Source organism: Oreochromis niloticus, linkage group LG17 (genome assembly GCF_001858045.2).
Source record: "Oreochromis niloticus isolate F11D_XX linkage group LG17, O_niloticus_UMD_NMBU, whole genome shotgun sequence".
In the NCBI taxonomy this organism is placed as follows: domain Eukaryota; kingdom Metazoa; phylum Chordata; class Actinopteri; order Cichliformes; family Cichlidae; genus Oreochromis; species Oreochromis niloticus.
The window spans coordinates 4,137,557-4,155,249 of NC_031981.2; the positions used below are offsets into that span (position 1 = coordinate 4,137,557).

The following is a 17,693-nucleotide window of genomic DNA, read 5'->3' on the forward strand; positions in this document are numbered from 1 at the left end:
AGAAAACAACAGAAAGTGTCTATTGATCGGTCCTCTCCACCATGATATCGCCAAGCTTTTCCAAGTCTCTGCATCCCAAAAATATGTTTAAGAAAAAAAAGTATATATTTTTGGACCCTTTTAATGATTAAATCAATACCAACAACTTACATCACAATTGTTTGTCCGGATGAAGAATATTCCAGCGTGGCAGTAGACTGTTACTATCGATTTAACAAAAATGAGAGTAGAAAATTTGTGAATGGATTTTTGCTGCAGGCTGGTAGCACCCTTAAAGACTTCAAGAGACTTAATGAGTACTGTACAGCCTGTCCTTCCTGTGTTGTGCATTTGCAGAGAAAGGCATTCTTTCACAGGATACCCGCTCACTCATGTTTTAATGGTGCAAAATAGGCTGAAACCTTTTATACATGTAAAGCAGCCGAGGTCTGACAACGGCAAATAATATGTGATTTTAACCACTGAGTGTGAGTAAATTTGGTTAGATGCTGGGCAGTGATTGCTCTGTATTAGCTTGTGATATTTTCTTGAGAACCTGAAAATGATGTTTCCCATTTCTCCCCCTTTTTGATTTGATCTGCATTTGTGAATGACCAGTGAGCACCTTGCTCTCTCAGACTCCAGGGAAAGACTGACTATTTATCACTGACTCCACCTTCTTGCTATGAGCTACAGCTCGGTCATTACTTACCTTCCTGGTTAAGAAGCCCTGTGTCTGATGCCTGTTTGGTTGTGGCGCCCAGTCTTCCAGCAGCTCCCAGCTCAGTCAGTATCAGCAGGGGGATGCCATTACCTACATATTGTTCTTTGATTGGGCGACTTAGTAAAACATAATTGAGAAAAGACCCTACATCAATCAGAAGCACTCCTGGAGAAAAAAAAGACAAAGAGATAAATCGGTCAAACTACTCAAAAGAAGTTTTTTTTTTTATTTGGTTCAATTCAATTTTATTTATATAGAGCCAAATCCCAGGAACAGTTGCTTTAAGGCGCTACTTTAAAAGAACAGCAGGGTTTTTCCTGGCTAACAATGGGTGTTTATTGGGTGTTATTATGTGCTTAAGCCCCCAACAGGTCATTGCAGATCGGCGCCCCTCCCTGAAACTGCTTCTGCCAGAGTTTTCTTCCTGGTAAAAGGACGTTTTTCCTTCCCACTGTCATCGAGTGCTTGCTCATAGGAGGTTATTTGATTGTTGGGATTTTCTCTTTATTATTGTAGGGCCTTTACCTTAGAATATAAAGTGCCTTGAAGTGACTTTTGTTGTGATTTAGTGGTGTATCAATAAAACTGAACTAAGCACAACTGGCTATGCATGTTGTTTAAACAAGTCTGTGTTAATTTACTTGATGTAAGTCTGCACATTTGCCTGTTGTTTATGGCTATACAAAATCATATTCAACATTTAAAAAATGGCAATATTTGTATCACAGTACTGGTGATTCTCCTTTGGTGAATGGTCATTATCTCTTTGGTGGGTGCCAACATTTTTCACATCCAGGAAAATTGTACTTAACGGCTTATGCAGTTGTTAATGTAGCATCACAAATGTGGTCTAACCCTGTTAGAAAGCCGCAGAATAATTTTGACTTGTGCCCAGCATGCATTTATTGTTATAGTTATTGCCATTTTAAAAAAAATTTTGGCTGAGTGTTAAACAATAGCACAAAAAGTTGTGGCTCAAACTTTAAATCAGACTAGTCCATTTGTGCATTTGTCATGAGTCTCTTCTTATTTGAATACTATCTGATGATTTTCAAGATAGGGAGCAGTGTGAACCCATATGGAATCTTCATGGGGTGTTTTCATGCTGTCATTTTGTGAAATGAAATCACAGTATGTGATCAATATCCATTGATTGACTGAAACATGTGCAAAGTACAGTTTTTAAGCCCTAACCATAGTTTGTACAATTATAATGAGTTTGAAATTCAGTATTTGGTATCATCACCTTAGCAGGCTTTCTTGTAATTTTAAGCAGTCTTTAGAATTAGTTCTCCAGGCTGAGGAACATTTAAAGCTCTTCTTTGGATGGTGAACGCATGTAGTTTCCTCAATTGCTTTAAAGGACAACCTGCCAATATATCCCACATTTTCACTCAATGCATTTGGGAATCACAATGTTGGTGCACAAACACATGCCTGTCTAATTGTCTTATCTTTGGTATTTTTCATAGATTCAGCTAAAGAAATGGATACAAATTATGTGTTTTTGCAACAAACTACTAGCAACAAGGTGCCTACAGATGCTATTTAAAATTGGCTATTTGCTAAATTATCTGCCATGTCTAGACACAACATTGGTTCACTGCTTGAGTTAGGTGTCTTTTTGACACTGGAATGATTCATAGGTCAGTGTTTAAAACACTTCTCTGAAAATGGTCAGATACAAGGACTGGAGTGAAAATGAGTGAAAAAGCAGCCAATGTCCAAACTTTGAAAACCCCTCAGAAATCCTTGAGAAATATTGCTCAAGAGCATAAAAAAAAACTTACAAGAAGGTACTTTGAAAACAAAATACAAAGAAATTTAGTTTGCCTTGAGACTTTTACACAGTACTGTATGATAAATAATTAGCTTTATTTCACAAGTTATCAAAGTCTAATAAATGCATAAGTTGTCCCAATTTCATTGACATGAGCTAATGGTTACAACCAAATACCATTGTCTTATCAAACAGGTTATCTAGGCAAAAACATGTCCTATTTTTGCCTGATATATTTTTCTGTCTGGCTTCTACTTCACAAACCATGTGGCAAACGTTTCTCCTCTTATTGAGTCACTTTTCTGGCCTTCATGTGAATTTTCGCAGTCTGGACGAGGACCAGTTTTTAATTAATTTCGGCACCACATAAAAAAGGCTACGTAACATATAAGAAAACCCCCAATATTTACCGCCTGCCAAATTTACTTAGTTTCCAATGTTCAAGTTCAAGTTAAATTAAGTATGCGATGTCATTTTCAAAAATGAAAAATCTGAATTAAATCAGCCAATGAGTGAACTAGGAAAGAGGGATTTGGACCAATGGGGAAGAAGGAGAGTGGCACTGCGATGTATGCAAATTAGACAGTTTAGTCAAGGTCCTCGCGAGCTTAACAGGTGTGAGAACATTTTTCTTCTTTTTCTTGTTTTTCTTTCTAAAGGTGAGTGTTTTATTCTGAAAGTTGACCATTATACTTCGAGAGCAGTAGACGTACTAAAAAAAGAAATAGTAGCCACAACTGCTTTTAAGCGAAAATATCCCATTTTTGGACTAGCTTGCTTTCATTGTAGGTCAAAGTTTAGCCTCGGGCTAAATGTAAACGTCACCAAATCATTTAAATGACTGACTGCAACTATTCCGGCTCAAGGTGTGGTTTCTCCCCCGCAGTTTAGTGCAGGGCAGGTGACACTGAGGATTTTACATTACACGTCTGGGTTTTTTTTTTTTTTTTTTTTTTTGAGTAAACCCACCTACTACAAGGCAACATTTAAAATTGGTATTACTTGCTAGCCTGGTAGTCATTCAAAGGAGCCGTACTTACTGTAGCTGGCAGAAACCTGGTTCTAAGGGTGACCGAGGCAGATGGAATATAAAGCTTGTGGTTTTGAAGTGTTTTACAACTTATGATAGTGGCACATTTAAAGTTATTCCTCTTGACAGTCTACAGCTTCAGGTCAGATTTTACCTCCTATGTTTTAGATTTTACCTTCTGGTTGCACATCAGTTGTAGACTTTTAATAGTTAGTTCTTGGTAAGAGAAATGTCTTGACTTGAGGAGTAGCTGTTGTGAAGAGGAAACAAATGGACTTCTCCTGCCCTTAGTGTCTCAGCTTTGTGTAATTTGCCCAAATCTTGTCCTGTATGTGTGCATGCATGTGTGTGTAATGTGAAGTGAAGTGAAGAGAGAGAGTGGAAAAGAGGTGGTGTGGCAAGAGGGAGAGAGAGACAGAGAAGTGACACAAATCAATGTGAGCACCCAAACCACCATCACCAGCAGCAGCAGCGGCGGCAGCAGCAGTCTTTCACCCCCCTACCGACCTCCATCACCTCCCTGTCTTTCAGTGAGAGAGACCAGTGGAGAACGGGAGTCACAGGAAAGACGGGCTCCTCAGCAGCGCAGCATCCGGTAAGTCGTTAAAGAGCTAGGGATACCTCCCACCATGCAGTCAAAGTTGCAGAAGCGAAGACAATAAGGGCACCCTGGCAGTGCGACTTTGCTCTCCAAGGCTCAGAGTGTGCAGAACAGGGTACACAGTCATGGATGAGCACCTTTTTAAATTTTTAAACCCCCACCGCACAGCTTCTCTTCGCTTCTTCTGTGACGGCTGCTTCTGTTGCAGCTACAGCACAGAGAAAATATCGCTTGGAAGAGGACAGCATGAGAGAGCCGCCGCTGGTCCTCCTCCAGTCATATGTTTTAAAAGCCTGCTGGGGATTAGGGATTGGATTGAGGGAGGCTTTTTTCCGCCAATCACCGCCCTGCCTCTCAAAAAGCAGGAGAGGGATGGTGGACGAGCGGAGGAGAGAGAGCGGTAGTTCTCTAATGCTGTAATATTTCTATAGATACTTACATTTTGCCCGTGGCTTTTGTTTTTGTTGACACTGTGGGTCTGTGTGGGATTAATTGTATCTATCAGCAAGCATGTGGAAAACTTTTCTTAAAGGGCTGTGCTTATACTGGATTTAGAAAATTACACGTGCATGAGTTGTACATTTGTTTTTCTTTGGTGAACAAAGAAAACCGTCAGTTCTGCATTTGCGGGGAATCAGCTTCAGTTGAATCTTTAATTGTTCAAGGTTTTCAGCAGAATATTTTGGGTTTATTTTACTTTTTTATGGCTGTTTCTCATTTCCTAGAAGCTGCTATCAGTAATTTTGCTATAACAGAATTAGCTGAGTTTGTCATTTGGTTTGGTTGCCACGTTCGTCTAAATTATGCATCCACTTTGATGGCTTTAATCAAACTCCATAGGCTTACAGAATGAAGGGCAGCAGGGAAAATGGTTTAGCACAGGACTTGAGCTAATGTCAAAGCTTTCAAATTAGGACAATCATAGTAACACGATTATCTACAAGACAGTGATTGAAGGGCAGCTTTATTCAGTATTAAAATTGTTTGATTACAGTGAGAAAAGCTTGGCTTTCTAGTTTTGGCTGGTTTTGGTTTTCAGTGTTGTTTCACAGCAAGAAGGTCCTGGGCTCCACTTCTGCTTGGGGCCTCTCTGTGGGGAATTTGCATGTTCTGCGGATACTCTCACAGTCCAAAAACATGGATGAGGTGATTCTAAATTTGTCACATGAATCGTTGTCTGTCTCTGTGCGTTAGCCTTACAATAGATTGGTGACTTGTCCAGGCTGTATGCTTCTTTTCACCCTATGACAGCTTGGATAGGCTCCAGGCCCCCACAACCCTGAATTGGATAAGCAGATGAAGATCGGTGGAAATTTTATGTTCAGAATAAAACCCTGACCATCAGTAGTGACCTCAGGTTTATGTGACCTTTTACCACTCTTATTTAAGCCAATAACAAACAAAATAGTTTTTTGGATAAACAATAAATCCCTGTGAAAATGAGTTGTGGTATACCTAACTTTATCCACATTTTCATGTCTGCATTGCTTTGTAATTTCACCTCCAAAGAGTTACATCACTCCTACAATACCTCACTAACACCACTAGAATAGAATAGAATAGAATAGAATAGAATTCAACTTTATTGTCATTGCACATGTCACAGGTACAGGGCAACGAAATGCAGTTTGCATCCATCCAGAAGTGCTTTAGCCATGATATAGATATATTACAATATATATTAGCAATAATATAGATATGTAAGTATATTACAGAAATGGGTCTATTATGGTATGTTATAATGTACACGGTATGAAGTATGTTATGAATATTCTATAACTATAAGTATGTACAGGCTGTAGTGAGTACAAGCTATGTACAGGCTATGAACAGGATATAAATATGAAAAACTATACAGAATATGAAATAAAAAACTATACAGAAATATGAGATATACAGTTATACAGAAATGTGAACTATGCAAGTTATGAACAGTTGTAGGATTAAAAATTATCGTATGTACAGAATGATTATTTACACAGAGCTATACAGTAGTGCAGTTAAGATAAGTGAGATATGTGGATAATTTCTACAGAGGCTATATAAAGTGCTAGTGCTAGTGGTTGTGAGTGGTGGTTCAGTCCATGTTATTATTGTGTGCTAGAGGAGTTTGATTCACTGACTGCAAGTCCAAATCATCACCCCACTACCATCATGCTTGATGTTGGTACGAAGTGTTTGTGCTGATGTGCTGTGTTTGGTTTCACCAAATGCATTGCTTTGCTTAATGGGTAAACATCTCCACCTTGGTCCCGCCTGTCCAAAGGAGATTTGTTCAGATGCAACTTTCCAAACATAAGTGGTGCTGCCGTGTTATTTTTAGAGGGACAAGGCTTTCCCCTGGCAACACTTCCAAACAAGCCGTACTTGTTCAGTCTTTTTCTAATTGTGTTGTTATGAACTTTAATATATAGCATATTAAATGAGGCCTGAGATGTAGCTGTTGTTATTTTTTTGCACTTTGTCTGTGCCTTACATGCCTTGGCATCCTGCAGGGTAAAGCCTCCCTTTATGGCATGTGTGCTGTGTCAGTGACGGTGTAATTTTTCAGCATCTTCCCCTGTCCGTCGTTCTTTTAGAGACTTAAAGAATGAGAGGCGGTAAAAGTCAAAGCTACTCAGGTGTAAAGAGATTCTGCCATAAAACAGTGTCCTGTTAGTTCTTGGATTGTGCTTCTGTGTGACTGTGTGATCTATGTTTTCACTTCTAAAGCAGACTGCCGACCTCTGTCTTTTACCAACCAGTCTCATCTGACACTATTAGTATAACCGAGCTACTAAAGATTACTGAGGTAAAACCATTTTTCTCCATTAGCAAGATCTGACTTCATCATCTATAGTACATGACAAATGACAGATAACGTAGCCGTATTTTTATTTCCGACATATTGCCATCAGAGCTGCGGATTTTATTATTAGGCTATTCTTTTCTGTGCTATTCTATATTCAGAGTTCCCTGCACCCTCTGTGCTTGTTTTATTTGAACAACCAATTGCAGTCATTGCTGAGTGATACTGTATCTGCACTGAATGTGAAGTGTGTCTGCTATTTACAGTCCTACAGTATCAGTTGCTGCTGCGCTCCCAGTTGTTATTGTGGGAGCTTGGCAGCGGTGGATATTGTTATCTGTCCGTAGCATCAGGGATTGGTTTCCGCTCTGTTTTAGACAGTGATGAAAACACAAACATGTACTGTACACAGAAATACACACACACACGCACAGACAGGCACACAGAGTTTGTTTGTTACATTGTTGTGCATGTGTGTCAAAGTGGGTGTATGCATGTCCCCAGGCCCACAGAGCGAGACACATTGTTAGATGCAGGTAAGAGTCAGACGGAGAGAGACATCTGTCAGTCTCTGAATGGTATTTTCCCAATGTGACTGATGAGGTGCTCTTTCTCCCTCGGTCTTGGTCCCGCTCTCTCTCGCTCTCTCACACACACACACACACACACACACACACACACACGGATGATTTTGCACACGCATATGAGGTTAGGGCTCAGGTGAGGAAGCTGCACGTTTGAGTGTCACTGATTTAACGGGGTGTTGATCTCGTACAAGACAGGAAGCTGTAAACAAATCCCCCAACATGTGGTGACTTGCTGGAGCATATCCCTCTCTTCTTTCACTATCAGAGTATGTTTGTGTGACTTGTAGACTAATGAAATATAACAGCTGAGTGTAAATTGGAACAGACAGCAGACATTTAAAGTGGAGCTTTGTTTGGTTACAGAAACTATTCATTAAACACCTTCCAAGTAACTTCCAGTAAGTGTGTTATCTTTGAATGACTGTCCATATTTTTAGCTCACTGAGAGATATGGCTGTGCAGTAATTGAACTTTGCTTGTGCTATTATCAGTTTGGAGAATACAATAAAAAAATTTGGTTAGTTTAAGTTTATAATCTACAAATGTGGTTAATGGGGTTTGTGAAATTCATCTTATTTCCCTAAACATCACTTTAACCAATTTAAAAAATTGGCCAAAATGAAAATAATAAACACATGCAATGAAAGTTTGATGATCTTTAATTTGATAGTGCATAAAAATCTGAGCATCACCGCCTCCCATCTCTGCCCAGTACTGGGTGGTTTATATGATGAATTGTACAAATAGAGACAGTCACTGTCTGATCCATGTCAGGTTGAAGGTTGTTTGAAGGTAGGGCTGTTCGATATAACGATATGTATCAGATGACGATATGAAAACCTCTATCGTTTTATATTACGCTATCGTTTGTTTTGTGGTGTCGCAAAATAAACTCTTTACAGCAATATTTTTTTTGATGGTCACTGTAGTGGCTATATTAATTTCTTAAAGTTCTCTCTTTCTCTTACATTTAAAATAACCACACTACAGACGGATAAGCAACTGTTTTTTTGCGTTGTTGTTAGCAACAACGACGGTAAACCCAGCGTGTGGCTCCGCCGTCCGCTTATTTTCCACATGAACCTTTCACAATAAAGCTGAAGATCCTGTTGAGAATTTTCAAAATAAACTGAAATGATGACAAACAGAAGGACCAGTCCAAACAAATTGAGGACCTTACTCCTAAACGTCCTGAACGTGGGGCTACCTTTTTAGCGTGGACATGGTTTAGTTATGAAAAGTCTGACACCGATCAGAAAACTGTACTATGCAAATTATGCAGGAAACCGGTCCCCACCTCAGACTAAAACACGGCAAACCTCTACCACCTACGCAAGAACCACGTGAAAGAGTATGGAGAGAGTTTACGGTGAGATCCAAAAAAAGAGCCGTCAGGTGTTCCAAATAAAGCTTAGACTCAAACGTTAGAACAGGCTTTTCCCCGCAGCACGCCGTGTAATAAATACTCAAAAAGAAAATGGCGGCCTTTACAACTTATGTCTAAAAATGTATAGTTTCATGCATCGGTCAAAACACTCGAGTCCAGGTACATGATGCCCAGCTGAAAACACATCACGCAAGTTGAGTTGCTCCAGATTCACAGAATTTACAGAAAACCTTAAAATTTTTGTGATATATATCGTTGTCAGGACGATAAATGTCTTATATCGGGATATGAGATTTTGGTCATATCGCACAGCCCTATTTGAAGGCTTCATAAATTTGTTAGAAAAAGTGAGCCTATGAACTCCACCAGTAAGACGATGTTGAGCAAGTGGATTTCAGGAGCAGCTGAACAATTTGTTTAAATAAACTTAATTTTTTCAGTTGCCAACAGTGGTTGTGTTGCCGTTAGGGGATTTTTCTGGTGACTAAAAAAAAAAAAATCCCCAAATTTAAAACTAATCCCAATTTAAAGAAAAGAAAAGTTGATTGTTTTAAAAGTCAGAAAACAGTGGCTTCATAGTCTGGTGATCAACACATTTGCCTAATATGCCAATGAGCCTAGGCTTAATCCCTTGGAGGATTACATCAGGAAGGGCTACTGATGTAAAAATCTGCCACATCAAACATGTAGATCCATCTTCTGGGGAGATCCCTTGTAGAAAGAGGAGCAGCCAAAAGAGATTTAGTTTTTTAAAAATCAGAAAACAGTGAAAATTTAGAACAGTTTAATGAGAATAATGAGACTAAGAATGAAATGAGAATTCTCTTGGAAGAATAAGAGAGATCAGCAGAACATTGAGGACTACCAAAATGATGACGTAGTCAGCCTTGGGGAAAGGTAATACGGAAGGCAGGAATAGCAGCAGTGAAGGTATCAGCCCTAAAAATCTGATATCAGTCAGGCTCTTATCTGTAGGAATTTTTTTTTAAGCAATTTGTGATTTTTACTGTAAGTTTACCGTTTGTGGCACATTAGTATATGTGAGGGGCAAACTCCTCAAGATGGGTGGTGACCATGGTGGCCATTTAGAAGTCGGCCATCTTGGATACAACTTTTGTTTTTTCAATAGGAAGAGGGCCATGTGACACATCAAACTTATTGGAAATGTCACAAGAAAAACAATGGTGTTCTTGGTTTCAACGTAACTTTATTCTTTCATGAGTTATTTACAAGTTTCTCTTTGTTCACAGCCATTGACATGTCGAAGAGGTTAACATGTGAGGAGCAGATCGAAATTGTGTTGATATCTGGTGAACGCAGTAACCGGGTCATTGCAGCAGATTTCAATGCAAGACACCCTACGAGACCACCCATCTCCCATGCTACAGTTAGCAAACTGCTTGCTAAGTTTCGTGAAACTGGTTCAGTGTTGGATTTGCCAAAATGTGGATGCAAGAAAACTGTCACTAATGAAGAACCATCGGTGGCTGTCCTAGCTTCATTCAGCAAGAGCCCACAGCGTAGCACTCGCCGCATGTCACTGGAGAGTGGCATTAGTCGAACATCCCTTCGGCGGATATTAGCTACTCACAAATGGCACCCTTACAAACTCCAGCTACTGCAGCATCTCAACGAGGATGACCCTGATCAGCGCACAGAATTTGCAGAATGGGCAAAACAAAAACTGGAACAGCACCCTCAGTTCACGCAGAAGATTTTGTTCAGTGATGAGGCAAACTTTTATGTGAATGGTGAAGTTAACAAACAAAACCACCGCTATTGGTCTGACACTAACCCACATTGGATGGATCCCTCCAAGACTGTTGGAACAACAAAAGTGATGGTTTGGTGTGGTATATGGGGTACAACGATAGTGGGTCCATTCTTCATCAATGGAAACCTCAAGGCCACTGGATATTGGAAATTGCTACATGATGACGTGTTTCCCTCTTTATGCACTGAAGCTGGCACGTTCCCTGAGTTTTTCCAGCAAGATGGTGCACCACCACATTATGGGTGCCAGGTCCGAGCATTCCTAGATGAACAGTTTCCTGGAAAGCGGATTGGTCGTTGTGGGCCAGTTGAATGGCCCCCAAGGTCTCCCGATCTGACCCCCTTAGACTTTTATCTTTGGGGTCATCTGAAGGCAATTGTCTATGGTGTGAAGATACGAGATGTGCAACACCTGAAACTACAGAAGTGGTCATAAACTTGTAAATAACTCATGAAATAATAAAGTTACGTTGAAACCAAGAACACCATTGTTTTTCTTGTAACATCACCAATAAGTTTGATGTGTCACATGGCCCTCTTCCTATTGAAAAAACAAAAGTTGTATCCAAGATGGCCGACTTCTAAATGGCCACCATGGTCACCACCCATCTTGAGGAGTTTGCCCCCTCACATATACTAATGTGCCACAAACAGGACTTTAATATCACCAACCATTCCCATGTTATTGCTGTGTATCCATATAAATGGCCCACCCTGTATATTGAGAGTTATACATTTTATCATTGGCCTTATCAGTGAACCTCAAACAAGTCCACCTTTGTACACTGAATCTCTGTGTTTTTCTTTTTAGCTGATATTTCTGTTTTGTTTTTCCTCTCTAATAATCTGTCTTTTTTTATGTATCTGTAGGCTTTGAATACGGTTGAGGAGTATGCTGCCAAGACATATAAAGTATTAGAGTAATGGGCCTAAGTGACTTGTCCTACCAGCATCTCAGTCCAGCATGTAGACATACAAAGGCTTAGGGAGATACATAAGCCAAGAATAAAAAATTAGGATGGCAGCAAAATACGCCCCTCCTTACTCCCCACCGATCTTTCTTTTTTCCAAGGTCAAGATTAAAATTCAAACTTTACCCTCTGTCTTATCTGCTCCTCTCTGCTCCCTCCTCTGTTTTTATTTTTTAATTTTTTATTAAAAGCATAAAATGATCCATTGTTATTAAACTGAGACAAGTGTTGTGCACTTTTGTTCCCAGTGGAGCAATTATAATATTTGACTTTAAAAGATGAAACAGAAAGGGACACTGGAACACATGATCTGTGGATCTGTGTGGAATGAAATGGAAGACATGGTTTGAAGCAGAAAAGGAGAGGAAGGGAGAAGAGTCAGACTTGTGTGTTAGCTCATTCCACGAGCTTAGAAATATCTTTGGGTTTGGGGGTTTTTTTGATGGCACTTACGGTATGTGTGCGTGTCTATGTGTGTTTGTGAAGGTTGGTCAGTGTTCACGAAGTAGACATTAACTCTCTCATGCCATATACCAGAAAACCACTTAGATTTCATTTTATCTCTCATTTATGGCCTTGGGAGCTTCAGTTATGATTGAATTTCAACTTTTAACATTTTTTTGGCATAATTATATCCAAGTTTTGTACTTTACATTACAGACATAGCAAATATATTTTGATTGTTTTTTGCTGTCTTTTGCTGTTTGCTTGTCTTGTTTCTATGGACCATGAGAATGGACTAAATTGTACTAATCAATCAATCAATCTTGCTCAATGTGGAGCAGAGACAGATTATGGAGTTGTTCTGTTTTGTGAATCAACACCATCAATAAAAATTTGAATCCTTTTTTTTTTTTTTTTTGAAGGTCTTTAACATTGACCAGATCTCTGAAGACCCCTTAGATGATATCCACCCTTCTTCTAATAAATGATAACCTAGTTGGCAAATGTTAAAGCTTATAGTAGAAACTGTAAGGCACATATTAAAGAGTTTTTAGGCATTTTACACTTTACTATAATTTTAAAAAAAATGAAAACAGGGCAAATGTTAACATTTTATATTGTTTTAGTTCTTTAGCTGATGCACTTGAAGGATTAAGAATTACTATACACTAGGTCAGTTTTTCGTGTCTGTAATTGACCTTAAATTTGACTTACTGTAGTGCTCTTTCACTGGCAACAGCTGTGAAGTGGTGCATAAACTCTGTCTCGTCATCCATCTTGTCCTTACAGCTACCATTTTATTGTTAAGTGCACCATTACATGCAGAATCAACTTTATATGCACAACTCATCCATCCGTCCTGAGTAAAGTTAGCTTAAAGAAAGAGGAGCTAAAGCCAAGTGCAAGAAAAACAGGAGTTATTTTGAAATGTCACTCATGCAAACTAAGCTAGTTGAACTGAAGAATAAAAATATGGAACTGAAACCGGGTATAAGATCCCCTGCAACTAGTTTCTGCAGACACTTAGTTAGAAAGGTCAAGCTGCTCTAACCCCCCCCCAAAAAAAGAGAAATCCATAAATATACAAAACAAACCAAAAACCAACAGAAAGAGGTGCACCTCTTGAGGCCTTCCTAATGAACCAAAGTCCAATTCGGACAGAGGGCGCCTATTTCCAAAGTTTTTTTTCCACTCTCCTGTTCCTTTGTGCATCAAACTCTTCAAAAAAAAAGGGTGGGGGGAAGAAAAACATAACAAGCTTCTTTTATGGATCAAACGAGAGCGGCAGTACACATTGTGCCAAAGCTGGATAAAAAAAAAAAAGGAGTGAGAGAGAGTGAGGGAGAACTACCTTATTATTGTTATCAAAGTAAAGCCAGCTCCTCTCCTGCTGCTCTTGTGGGACCTCTCTTACTCTCTCTGCTTGTAGACCCAGGGGGAATCCAAACATGACCCGCATACACACCCCCCCCTCCTCCTGGAACACACACACACACACACACACACACACACACACGTGGGCCTGTCTTGCTGTACGTTGTTTCATTTGTGAAATTAGTCCATTCTCTCTGACCCCGTCTTTTCATCAGGAGCGTTGGTGCATATTTTAGTCCCTTTCCTGCGCTTGTTTTACTAATTGGTGGCTATACTTTGCCCAACACTGATATCCTTTGATCATCTCAGATCATTACGTTTACCTCATTAATTTGCTCAATGTGATTTTTCTCCCCCCAAAAAATTTAAGGGTCCGTGCAAAATTGGATTAATAATAGATCATATGAGCCAAGAGAAAGTGTAATTCCTTTGTGATTTCTCTTGCTCTTTTCTTCCCCTCTTTCTTTCCTTCTGATTATTCGTTGTCCTGTCGCACGCAGGCTAGCATGAGAGGAAAAGGTCAGTATTCGGAGAAAGTGCTGAGATGAGCAGATCAATGCGATCTCCGTTAAGTAGAGAGCAGGAATTGGAACATCAGGGCTTTTTTAGCCTAGCTAAGCATGGGACGAAAAATATCTGCCCAGTTTTGCATATACCACAAACAGGGGGAATTCAAAAGGACCTCGACTGTATTATAGGGATAAAAATACGTATTTGTGAAAGTTTTGTGACTCAGTTTACAAAAATAAGTTTTTATTGGTTTTCTTGGTGGCTGAAATCATGGTCTTTTGCTCCACTGTAATTCAAAACCTGTTTTATTCTATCATGTTATCTCATTATCTAGCTAGACCCCCCACTACCACTACCACTAAACATGGCAAAACATCAGAAGATGAAAAATGATGAAAGGGGTAAGAAAGCTCTTTTGCCATGCGCCATGGGTGGTAATTGTCGTGGGGGTAGAGTGAGGGTCATTCCATCCGGGACATGAAGAAGGGCACCCGTGCTGGATCGCTTCTTATTATTTGTTGATCTCCTGATTATTTTACTGATCATTGTATTAGGAAATAAAATTAACCCTGTACTTCCGACTAAGACTGAGCTGACCATGACAGAGTTGGAGCTAATACACTTTGAACAACAGTTACCACAGCAGAAATCACTGCAGGGTAAAAAGATGGAAGACTTTGGAAGCAACTGAGTTAATTTGAATTAGCCAGAACTACTGGCTCTTAGGCTAGCATTACCACTATGAAGAGGTTAGGTACAGTCACAGCCTGTTACGTATTGCATGTTATTTGAAAGAAACATCTTTGCACAGGTCAGTATTTCATGTTTATATTGAATTCCATTTTTACATGATATATTTCTACCAGATATAACTATTTACACTTGGTTGCACTTCCTAAGAGGTTGCGTAACATGCAAATGAGACTATCACAGAAGTGTCTATCCATGAATGTAATCTGATAATCACCAGTCGTGATTGATCCACTTAAAAAAGATAAATTAATTCCCCTCAGTCAATTTTCCATTATTTATTCAGTCAGTTTCTCAAGAAATTATTATGTCTGTAGACTATAAGTACCTCAGTGCAGTTTTCAGAATGTTTCGGGTAGATTTGTGCCTCATCACCTGTGATAATATCAGTATAAATATTTATACCGTTAAACAAGTGTCATATCTTGAAGCAATGATGTAGGGAAGTCATGCGTTGACGTTCCCTTGCGTGTACAGCAGTGGTACAATCTCAGAAATATGAGAGCAAAAATAGCATCTCAGCCTCTGATGAAGATTTTGTACGTAAAAAGGGGAGCAACCTCCAACAAAGAACAGTATTTTGCAAAATATGCAACTAAACATTTCCTGCTAAAGGCAGGAACAACAAACTCGTTTCACCACTTGAGGCAAAAACACACTGTCAATGAGGAGGAGATGCTGGAAGCTGGTGATGTGTGACCCAAGAGTAGATACCCAAGCACTGCCAACCAAGCACCTGATAGGTACAGGGAGGGAGATATGGCAGGGAGGTTACACAGTGGACAGAAATCGTGCATGCAGCTACACGGTGGATAAACGTTTTAAGCAACTGGTTAAAAAACTTGACCAAATATGCATCATCCAGGTAGAAAATATTTGTCAATTTCAGCTGAAGAGTTACAAATGTATTTATATAGTGCTTTACTAGTCCCTAAGGACCCCAAAGCGCTTTACATATCCAGTCATTCATCCATTCACACACTGGTGATGGCAGCTACGTTGTAGCCACAGCCACCCTGGGGCGCACTGACAGAGGCGAGGCTGCCGGACACTGGCACCACCGGGCCTCTGACCACCACCAGTAGGCAACGGGTGAAGTGTCTTGCCCAAGGACACAACGACCGAGACTGTCCAAGCCGGGGCTCGAACCGGCAACCTTCTGATTACAAGGCGAACTCCCAACTCTTGAGCCACGATCGCCCCATACAAGGTGAAGTTACTTTACTTAATTGTTAGTGTTCAGCAGTTATATCATGCTTTTTTTTTTTTTCATTTTAAGGGTAACACTACCAAGGATACTTTTGTACTTTTGTACTTATATTTGACTTGTACTGTGTTACTGTTATTGCACTCTAATATTGGTGCTGCTGCTGGCACCTTGTTCCAGTAGATTCACACTTCAGATTAGTTATACTGTCATTGATGACAGACTATATATATATATGTGTGTGTGTATATATATATGTGTATATGTGTGTGTATATTTTTATAGAAAAGAAGGCTAAAAAATGCCCTTGATTTTATTTATATTATTACATGATAACTGCTTACAAGCTGTAATCACTGATAAAACCATCATTTTGTTTTCTTTATTCTCAAAAATGTAATTATCACAAATTACCTTGAAACATTGTGGCACAATTTTGAGGCCACCCCTAGTTTCATGTACTCTTAAGTACATTCTTAGGTTTGGATATTAGCCTAACTAAATGTTTCCCCCTGTCTGTGCTCTTTAAATTGTAATGTACTAAGCATGAGTTCACTCCACGTCCTCACTTATTAATGGATCTTATCTAATTTTTCGACAAAGGTAAAGAATAAGCACTCTTCTCCAGAATTATGAGCTGTTCTTTTTAAGTTCAGCAAGCATGGTTTGCATTTAAGCTTGCACGTTCATACATAAAAACGCCACACAGGTAAGATAGAAACATCCCCCTTCGCATTAATTTTTCCACTTTATGCTTCACCTAGAGCAGTTCAAACGTACATTAGATATAAGAGAGACATTGTAAGTGTGTCAGGTGTAGAATCATACTTTATTTACACTCACCAGTTGCAATTGTAAAAGCTGTCAGAACTTCCTGTATCACAGTGCTTCCTGTATTTCATTCCCTTTCCAGCATCAATATCTCCTCTAAAGATACTCCTCCCCAAACAACAGCCTGTTGTCTACACTTTTTTTTTCCTTGACAGCTTCATTGTCAATAGACCCTACTCCAAATTGTATTGCATATAAAGACGTGTATCTCCCTCTTTTCTCTTCCCTCTTACTCTTGTTCTCTTTGGAGAAGATTACATCTCACATCCTTCTGTCTACAGGCGCTGCTTGGGATTGTGCTGCGTTTCTCTCTTGTTGTCACATTGAGCTCTGCGCCCTCCTATTATCATATAGATAAGTGAATGTTTGTGTTGCGGTAAGACTGGGAAGCGCTACTCTAATGTAGTGTATTGTGTGCGTTGTTAAAATTGGCCTCTATTGCCTCTGCCTTTCAAGCGGCCCATTTCTCTGTTGTTGTAGTTGTAAACATAATCGTGTGAGATGGTGAAACTTTTGTGAGTTGTGTGTGAGGAAGATGATGTTTGCTGTGTGTTTTTCTATAACTTGTTTTTGTGATGTCAGAGAGGCAGTTTTTCCTTAACTTGTGTACAATTTTATGCCTAGAGAAAGTGTGCGATAGTAGAAAACTGATCAAAAGTCTCAAACCACCCCTCATTTCTTTATATTTCACTGCAAAAAAGGGGAATATGTGCAAGGATTTATTGAAATGTGCAAACATAAACAGAACAGCATATATGGCTTTTGCCTCCTGGCAGTAAGTCAGTGGATGTTTGTTTCCGGTGGGTGTTGGTTTTCCCCAGGTCTGCATTTTGTCACAATTCTGTTCATAATTTTTATGGGTGGAATATCTGTGCCAGGTGGTAGAGAGTTTCCACTTTGGTGGCCTAAGATTTCATCTTTGCTTTTGCAGATGACGCAGATATCTGTAAGCAGTCA

At 39.5% G+C, this 17,693-nt stretch overlaps 1 protein-coding gene across 1 annotated transcript in view; it reads left to right on the plus strand.

The window, feature by feature from the left end:
• The first annotated feature begins 3,039 nt into the window (after positions 1-3,039).
• The window catches only part of sox5 (SRY-box transcription factor 5), a 243,844-nt gene continuing 229,190 nt past the window's right edge, over positions 3,040-17,693 (plus strand). The window contains exons 1-2 of the mRNA XM_019347112.2: positions 3,040-3,098; positions 3,875-4,108. Of these exons, the coding sequence (XP_019202657.2) occupies positions 3,055-3,098; positions 3,875-4,108 (278 nt within the window). The 5' untranslated portion in view covers positions 3,040-3,054. The remainder of the gene's footprint in view (positions 3,099-3,874; positions 4,109-17,693) is intronic.